The sequence below is a fragment of the Macrobrachium nipponense genome, chromosome 7 (assembly GCF_015104395.2).
Source record: "Macrobrachium nipponense isolate FS-2020 chromosome 7, ASM1510439v2, whole genome shotgun sequence".
NCBI lineage: Eukaryota > Metazoa > Arthropoda > Malacostraca > Decapoda > Palaemonidae > Macrobrachium > Macrobrachium nipponense.
The window spans coordinates 46,154,562-46,164,815 of NC_061109.1; the positions used below are offsets into that span (position 1 = coordinate 46,154,562).

Consider the following 10,254-nt stretch of genomic DNA (forward strand, 5'->3'; position numbering starts at 1 on the left):
AAACTTTTCAACAAGGTTTCCAGTAACCTTGTTTATTTATGTTTATGTACGTAACACATAATTATCTTCCGCTAAAAATGTGGAGATGTTTTTGAAGATCAGAATGTTTATTCTGACATTTAGTATACTTTAAAAAAAGAAGGGGGGAGAGAACAATTTCGGGAGAATATTATGATATAGCACGAAATAATCGATTGCAATAAAATTATCACAGCGATCTTGGTTCTTAATATATAATAAAATCAAGGGATTTATTAACATAAGCAAACAGCAGAATCTTCTCATGAGAAATCCGTTGTGAACAGGGAGTAAAATTACCCTAGAGTTTCACGACTTTCATCGTCTTCTTTCTCTCAGATATATCTGATTATTTTAATTGCCGTACAACAAGCCATTTCTTAACCGATTGAACAATTGCCTTAAGATAAATTGAATGCTACTAAATTTCTATACACAAGTGAAAATGATTGACCCGCCTCCTCTCATTTATGCAAATGTTCAATTAAAAAGGTACCATTTAACCAAAAATTAATTTTCTTACATCCGGACACTTGACAAACTGATAAATGATCACTAACAAAACACTAATCAACTCCAAATCTGAGACCTCTTCCCTTGAAGGAAAACACAAAAACTAAAACGATTAATATTAATTTTATTATAAAAATACAACAATCAAACATTATCAACAGCTGAAACATTATCAATTAGTATTATTATCATCTTTGGCTTGAAGAGACTACTACAGTGAGTGCTAACATGTACAAACGGGATCCAAAGGCAGCACGGAATCATATAGCCGAGTATACTTTCAAGTACCTCTGAGAATCCCTTCACTAATGTCTAGTATTTTAATAGGAAACAATCCTGTTAGAACGTTATTCATGACGATTAAATAATATATAAATTACAATAAATTCACTACGACTTAAATATTCCCGCACTACGGGACAAACCGACGCGACGGGGCGTGAGTCTTGTCAATACTGTACAGAGTTAAGTTTCAAATGAATACTTACGATAGTATAAATAAGTATACAAGCCTGAAATGGGGTGAGAACAGAGACATTCACTTGATTCGAAGTTATGAAGCGTGAGGATTGATGACTACATTTTCATTATTTTCTATTGCCAACAATGTTCCTTGAAAACAGAAGGTATTTTTTCCCACTTTCCATTCCTATAAACATAATTTGGAAACAGGGTTTCCAATTTTCATAAAAGAAAAAAAAAAAGCACACAGGAATTTCAAATTTAAACTTTCATAAACTTGACTTGAAAATATCAGGGGTATTTGCAAATACCCTTACCCGAAAGCTGATTAAAAAACAGAAGATTTTCAATTTACACATTCAAAAATTGAATTAACAATAGAAAGGGTACTTCCAGTTTCCATTTCCATACGCGACTCCAAACTGGAGGGATGGGGCAACAGATTCCAATTTCCATTAAAAAAATATATATTTAAAAAATAAAAAATAAAACCTTGGCGTGACAAATATAAGATGCTGGAGGTAGACCGAGAAAAACTCTCTTCTTCTATCGAGAGGAGAATGGGGATAGTGATGTCCACGAGATTGATAAATGCGTCTTGGAGAGGGGTTGGGGGAAAGGCGCCCCCGAAATTTCACGAAAGGGAAAACTGAAGGTCGACTGAAGGATAGACGAGATGAGTTCCTCTTGATTGTTCTTCGAGCACTCAAAGGAACGTTTCGGGTCTTCGGTAAATTTTCGGGGAATCTGCAAAGAGGAAAAGAGGTTCGTTAATTTTGTTCATTTATGTCTAACTTCTTCTGGTAATTACTTAATAAATGGGTCTGTTAGGGAGAAATAGGGACTGTAATTGATCTCAGTTGCTGAGTTTCATTATTAATATCATGCTGGGATTAATAACATCAAATAATGATTACTTCATACAAATACAACATTCATTCATAAATGTCGAATACTCTTAATTTGTTTTATTTTTCCGCTAAATCTATACTGACCATATCCTTTTGAGATAAAAAAAACAAATCAACTTACAAACAGCAAAAATAATGATAAAGGCAACATTTTATTATAAAAAAATATGTTCACGCTATACACATTAATGAAAATGCACATTCATACTGTTATTTACATAAACACACTCACAAACATATATATGTATAAATATATCACATATACGTATATATACATGCATATATACACACACACACACATATTATATATATATATATATATATATCTATATATATATATATATATATATATATATATAGATATATATATATATATATATTATATATATATATATATATGCGCCACATATAAACACTCACTAAACCTATCTTTTTTAAAAGGAAATCAAGAAGTTATGTTCGGAATAATACTAACACCATAATCACCAACAAAACACCTATAAAAATATTTATCATGCAATAACAGTTATGAAAATAATATTAATAAAAGTTTACGAACACCATGCATCCATTCAAATACTGAAACAATAAAAAGTTAACTTATCTATGCTTCATACGAATTTAAAAATGTTTTCTTTTCGGCTTGATACTATTCATCAATATTCTTTAATTATTATAAATGTATATTTATCTATTAGCATTTTAACTGTTTTACTTGTGTTCATGATCGTTCTACATTATGCAAATTTTCTTTATTCACTACACGAACTTCACTCACATATTATGACTTTCTCTCTCTCTCTCTCTCTCTCTCTCTCTCTCACACACACACACACACAAATATAGCTTATTCTCAATAAATCGATTAACTAGGAAACGAGATAACTATTACTACTACTACTACTACTACTACTCTCTCTCTCTCTCTCTCTCTCTCTCTCTCTCTCTCCCTCCGAGCTATTCCAAAAACAAACGCAATGTCTCTTACCTTTAACTAACTAGATCCTCGCCGTGGTTGTCTATCTCATGAACTGAACGACGACTGTACAAGTGTGGAACTACAGACACATTTGCAGAGAATGGGCGGACTTGTTGAGGGCGTGGACGACGACAACTGGGGGATACAAAACTCTGGCGGCCCAAAAGGGACTATGTTAAAATCTCGTTGCCGCCCGGACGGGGTGAGGATGAACTTGAGGATGAAGGGATAGCGTTATAATTGAATTAGCTGGGTCTACCCCCAACGACGGTTACCGGGCGGTGAAGGTCCTGTCGACGGCTGCTGGTTCCGCTCATCTGCGCCAGCAGGGAATATCTGTAGGCGTCGTAGTGAGCAGTCGATGAAAGGCCACTGAGTCCTGCCAAAAGGGAGCGGGGTGGGGTGCCAGAGTGGCTGTCTGACAGAATATGGTCGACGCTGAAGGAGGAATTGGATGCTTGACCGCCAGCAGATGCAGGACTCAGGGCTGTAGGTTTTGGCAGGCAAGAAGGCGGCGCTGGACCTGTGTGAGGCGCTGACGGAGGCCCAGTAGGAGCTAGGGGCGTTGTGGGTAGCATACCAGGGTAGTAGGAGGTAGGGTAACTACGGTACAAAGCCGCAGCAGCTGCTGCTTGTTGGTATAAAGGAGAGGTTGCGAGTCCTCCGGATAAAGCCCCTGGGAGGGACCCAAGGGGGCCACCTAGGCCTGCTGCCGCTGCAGCAGCAGCGTAAGGGGCCAGTCCCAGTGGTGAGTAGCATCCAAATCTTCCAAGAAGAGATTGTTTGAAAGCAGCCAAGCGATTTCTCGAGGCAGTAGTCGAACGGCGACGGAGTTTACCAGTTGTGCTTCCTATGAAAACTTCTTCAGCAGATGGATCCAGCATCCAGTAATTGCCTTTGCCCGGGTCGTCGTAATGTCTGGGCACCTTGACGAAGCATTTGTTGAGGCTGAGGTTGTGCCTGATGGAGTTCTGCCAGCCCTGCTTGTTCTCGCGGTAGTAGGGGAAGTTCTTCATGATGAACTCGTAGATGCCACTGAGGGTGAGGCGCTTCTCGGGAGACGACCGGATGGCCATCATGATGAGGGCGTTGTAGCTGTAGTGGGGCTTCTCGTTCTTCTTCTTCTCCTCGCCTTCCTTCTTCGGCTCTTTCTCTTCCTTTTCGGCGGGCTCCTCTGTCTCCGAGTCGGACATGACCCCAGCCAAGGGGCTGGTCGCTGCTGTCACGTCGATGTCCTCGCCATCATCCTCAACTGCGGCTGTCATTTCGAAGTCCTGCAGATCGATGTTGTCCTTAGCGGACGTTTCCCGGGTCTCTTCTGGCACTTCGTTGATGACAGATTCCGACAGGAGAGAACTGATGGAAAAGGAATGCTTGAGGGGCGTCCCACTGCTATACATCCTGTCGGTTCCGCAACCTAAATTCACCATTCTACTTCGACGCACAAATGTTTACTCTTATCAATCTGTATAGCTAGAACCAAGACGAGTGTCAACAAACGTATGTATATCAATTCACACACACATTCTACGACGTTCTTGGCTAGACTGATGTCTCATACCTGTAGAATCTTCAATTTACATGCTTTACTCCACCTACTTGCGAGACAGTGAGCCAATCAGTAATCGACATGTCAATAGGCTCCGCCCCATCCCACCGCTCGATCTTGAATGGCGGGAGATACTCGGGAGGAGGAGCCTCATGTGTTGCGAGATTCTCCCATATCGACATCTCAGTACACCTCGATACAATCCGATCATGATGTAAATAAGGTTTCATTCACAATCATCCCACAACGAAATTTCACCATTTAATTCCCTACAGTTGTTCTTTACAGAGATCATCTTAGAGAAATGCTAAATGTAAGGAGATAACAACGTCCAAAGCACATATGGCAACGCCAGCATCAACTCCCACCTAGGACTGTCGACGAATACCTTTTCATTTGACGTGAAAATAGCGAAGAAAGGTATTTTCACACCTCTCCCACGAACTGTCAGGCTTGGTGGCCGGATTACAGAACAAAGACGCCGACGACTGGAAACCACACACGCACCCGGCCGGCGTACGGTTGTTAACCATTTAATTTGGCGTATCCGGTCCAGGCACAGGGCGTTATCATCACAGAGGGATTAAATAGTTAGTCAGGGTGTCTAATTATCAATGATCACTGTGCCAATAATCCTGTGAAATGGAACTGAACACATTAGATATGACCAAACTGGGAATAGTATTATCATTCCTATGTGGCATGTACCACCAACGTAAATTCTATAACATATATACAATATTGCTATGATTATAACGTGACAAGCATCAACTTAATTTCCATATTCTTTACACTGTACTATTCAGATAACGTTACAAAGGAGCATTCTCAAGTAATTAAGATAAGCATTACCTTGCTTACTGCTGGATCCAAACTTTGCTGTTTTTCTCTTTTCCTTTCACAATATAAATAAAAAAATAATAAATGCAACCATTTTCTGAATAGAGTGTTGAGTGTTCATCCTCAATAAGGGAATTAAAAGAATGAATGTGACAGTGACCACCGCCTTAGTTTTTCTGAGTCAAGGCTGAATTAGATGAAACAGCTGAATAAAGAAAAATAGTTGGACAAGCTGTGAATTCAACAGGATTCAATTTAATCATGTTTCCGGTCTTCTGAATTCCTTGACTATTAATCAAAATCAAAAAACCTTTCAAAGAAAAACAGAATGTAATGGAACCAGATTACAAATTATAACAATAAATTTTCTATTTTTGTTAACGTTTTTAACGTCACCACCGCTCTGGTTTTTCACGAATTGCAAATAGAAATAAATGGTAATTGATTAGTCAATCGTTCGTGAATGCAGTTTTATGGAGTTGTATGCATAACGTCGATACATGAAATGTTGTGTGTAAATTATCCATAATATTGAAGCGACATATTGAAAGGACTCTTGTCTGTTATTATAATTATGACGTACTTCTTAGCCCACCTGCAATTCGGGTAAGGAATTGAGTCTTTATTATTTGTAAGTGCATTAATGAGGAAACACTCTAGCAAGCTAAATTCCTTAAGATCAATAAAAAGCCAAACAATTACTTTTAATAAACTAATCAATGTTTATAGTCACGTAAAAAAGCCATTAAAATCGCGTCGCATTCAGTAATTATTCCCACACACAACACCTTAGAAATTCAATATCGATTGTCAATGTAAGTTCATCAATCTAGACACATTTAATTTAACTTTACGCAAATCTCAAGATAACTTACGAGAGTAAAATTCTTAACGTGTAACATACAGATCATAGAGAAATAATTAAAACAATGGGAATATGCTTGATGACAAATTTAGAATTATTATTTCACTGAAGCTAGAAAGTCTTCTCAACTCTAATTTAGAGCCCGTCACCCAAAAATAAACTAAAACTATCTCTCTCTCTCTCTCTCTCTCTCTCTCTCTCTCTCTCTCTCTCTCTCTCTCTCTCTCTCTCTCTAGTTTTGCATTAAGCAAAAATGTGCTCGAGTTGCGTTAGGCAAAAATATATTCAGTAAGTAGCCTCTCTCTCTAGAGTTTTGCATTAAAAATATATATTCATTTTGTGGCACATTCTCTCTCTCTCTCTCTCTCTCTCTCTCTCTCTCTCTCTCTCTCTCTCTCTCTCCGCGTGCTGATATCAAATCAATATACAGGAAATATAACATTGAAACAAATTAACATTCCGTTGCATCATAATTAACAACACTGATTAACACCGTTCTAAAAATGAAACTTATTTGCACACGTGCGCTGACGTTTCTATAACTCTGCCTTAAAGCACCAACTATGTTGGTATTATTTTCCTTCTTTGAAATGGCAAGCGACGATGATAGGAATGGGGGAAGAACGATAAAGGAGTAAGATGGGTGATGGATGGGGGAGCTACCACATAATAGGAAGACGTGATCCGTGATGGGCGTCCGCAGATTAATTTGAAGGGGGAATGGGGGGTGAAGACTGGGAGATGGCGGATGGGGGATGGGGGATGGGGGAGGTGACACCAATGGTAAAGGAATGGGACAGAAATGGACTGGAAGTTGAGAAAAGAAAGAGAGAGAGAAAAAAGGAACGGTACTGTTAACAACCCGGATAATATAATACTAATAATACTAGTAGTACTAAAAGTAGCAGTAGTAGTATTAGTAGTATTGGGGGAAAAAATGGGGTGCTTACGGCACTGAGAGAGGGAATATTTGCTATAACAATAAAGGCAAAATTAATAGTGTTCCCGAATATAAATCAATGCACCTAAATAATAGTTCGAAACTAATAAAATACGAAACAATGCTGGAACGTAAACGTTATATATACAGAAGTAAAGTGTAGATGGAAAGGCGCAGAAAAAAAAGGTGATTCTAAAAGAAAATGAATATGTAAAAATGAACCTGGTTTTTAGAACCGCACTGTGTCCCCTGCTATTAATGTTGCCACTCTGACATATCTTAGTTTTATCAGACCACTGAGCTGATGAACAGCTCTCCTAGGGCTGGCCCGAAGGATTAGATGTTTTTACGTGGCTAAGAACCAATTGGCCACCTAGCAACGGGACCTACAGCTTATTGTGGGATCCAAACCACATTATATCGAGAAATGAATTTCTATCACCAGAAATAAATTCCTCTGACTCCGCGTTGGCCGAGCCAAGAATCGAACTTCAGACCACCGGACTGGTAGCCGAGTGCGAAAACCACTCGTTCAACGAGGAACTGCCACACTGACATAAACCAACCACTCACCCACTCACAGCTTCATCATCTTTAAAAATGGTTATAAATTTAAGCCGTGGACCAGAATAATACTAAGCGAACTGTATAGATGAAACGACCTATAGTAACTTTTGCGTGACATTGAATTAATAAGGTTACTGATATATAATAAATAACTATACACTCACATCTGTATGTAAGTATGTATATAAGTGAGTGTGTATGTATATGCAATGAAAAAGAACTCGAAACCATTTCTTTATTCATTAACGAATAGGTTTATTTCAACCACATTTTGGGGAGACCGGGGCTAGTTGGCACACTTTATACAATTTTGGTTGTTGGGAATATAAAGCAAACATTTTCGCAAAATTCATCATTGAAAAAAATAAACATTCGTCTTTATCATAGAGCAAAATAATTGTTTTTTGCTTTCAACATAAGGGAACAATAAGCTTAAGAAAAAAAAAAACTTTTTCGTGCCAACTTGCCCCGTGTAAATTACTACATTGCATTCAAATCAAATAACAAAAATACCCTCTGAATTTAAAAAAATACAAACTATTAGTACTACTTCAGATCATCATCCAGTTTTAATTGTGGCAGGTGTCAAAAAAATCTTCATCAGTAGTCTTCATGCTCCCACATGTTACATGCCCTGCACTGGACCCACACCTCTCCTGGCTTACCAAACACAGGCTGTTTTCAGCTGAGCTTTCTTCTGAATCAATAGGAGCAGTTCTTAAACTCTGTATCATGCTGATGACTGATCTGAAGCCCATGTGTCTTTTCGGACATCTCTCGATCTGTTACATACGCACCCGTAAAATCAGAATCTTGAAATAGTCTGTATTCAAAGGTGAAATTCCAGCAATACTAAATCCACTGAAAACATCGAGAATAAGTAAGAGCTAGAGGTAAAGCCGAGGAAACTTTACCAGTCATCCATGAATCACATGCTCTGTTAACCATTTCTTCAGAGGTCTATAAACACTAACATCCAGGGGCTGCAACTTGTGAGAGCAATTTGGAGGAAATGATAGGACACGAATCTTATTATCCTTACAAATATTCAGAAACAAAACGTAAATTATATAAATAAATAGGCTTACTATTATCATCAAATAACGTGAGGCAAGTCTGCACACGTGCCAACTTGTCCCATTTTTTTTTAGTCAACTTGCCCCATCCCTACCATTTGGTACAAAAACACTTACCAGTCCTCACCAAGAAGCCTTGAATTATTCATTTTAATGGTATAGAATCTTTAAACCATAAGAAAAACTATGCTATAACTGAAATAAAATCTTTCATGAATGTATAGATGTTATAACAAATAACAGGAAGATAATAAAATGAAATGACTTCCATCAAAATAAAAATTTGTCTCATAAATTCGAACTCCTACGTTCCATCTCTATAGAATTTTGCTGGTAACTGAGGAACCACGTGGCAATTACACATTATATGTATTAGAATGATCTAATGGTAAACTTTTAAGTTATTTTGAGTGTGCCAACTTACCCCTGTAGCCAACTAGCCCCGGTCTCCCTAATCATAAAGATATATATTTATCTCTCACATCGGCATCAAAACAAACCATCTCAAGTGAGAAACCCTTTCGTTCCTTTTACTGTACTTCCATTCATATTCTCTTTTTTCCCTCTTCCTATCCACCTTCTCCTAACAATTGATTCATAGTGCAACTGCGAGGTTTTCCTCCTGTTACACCTTTCAAACCTTTTACTGTCAAATTCCGATTCAGCGCTGAATGACCTCATAGGGCCCAGTGCTTGGCCTTTGGCCTAAAATCTATATTCAATTCAATTCAATTCAAGTGAGAACCGAGGGTTCTATTCCGAAGTGAGGGAGGAATTTATTTCCAAATTTCGCAATTTTCAATAAATTCATTTCCAATAAAATTCATGTTGGATGAGCACTCACGCCAAACTACATTCGCTCATTCCATCACACAAAAAAGCCGCAAATTTATCAAAATTCAGTGATATACAATATTAAGATGTAAAAACGAAAGGCTTTGTAAATACAAAATCATTTAACGAAAAGCCGCGAAATTCATAATATTCAGTGATATACAATATAAGGAAATAAAAACGAAAGGGTTTGTAAATACAAAATCATTTAACAAAACGCCGCGAAATTTATAATATTCAGTGATATACAATATTAGGATATAAAAACGAAAGGCTTTGTAAATACGAAATCATTTACCAAAAAGCGGAGAAATCTATAATGTTCAGTGATATACAATATTAGAATATAAAAGCGAAAGGCTTTGTAAAAACGAAAGCATTTAAATTTGAGAATGCATAATATCCAGCTACCTCAAATTACTATCGGTCATCGTTCATGTCATATCTAATAAAATGAGATGTTTGCTGCTTAAATATTATAAGATGAATATTACAATATGCAAGCAAATCATGGTCCATCATCAAAGCAAAATCAAAAGCCACTTTCAACTTTAATTAGAAAGAAATGAATACCATATTCATAGGTCTCAAATACTGGAAAATTTTGAATATACTGCTCGAATTATTTCCAATAACTGAATTCCAGGCCAGAAGCTAATGCGCTATAATCTAGAAAAATTACGGGCTGGGTGATAACAAA

At 37.5% G+C, this 10,254-nt stretch overlaps 1 protein-coding gene and 1 long non-coding RNA gene across 2 annotated transcripts in view; both read right to left on the bottom strand.

Annotated features, from left to right (window-relative positions):
- The window catches only part of LOC135217529 (uncharacterized), a 252,182-nt gene that overhangs the window by 122,690 nt on the left and 119,238 nt on the right, over positions 1-10,254 (bottom strand). The gene's annotated exons all lie outside the window — the stretch shown is intronic.
- On the bottom strand, positions 643-5,043 carry LOC135217528 (fork head domain transcription factor slp1-like). Its single transcript, XM_064253494.1, has 2 exons — positions 2,893-5,043; positions 643-1,740 (listed from the first exon to the last, which is right to left on the bottom strand). Exon 1 carries the CDS (start codon positions 4,311-4,313, stop codon positions 3,129-3,131), a length of 1,185 nt encoding a protein of 394 aa, XP_064109564.1. The 5' UTR covers positions 4,314-5,043; the 3' UTR covers positions 643-1,740; positions 2,893-3,128.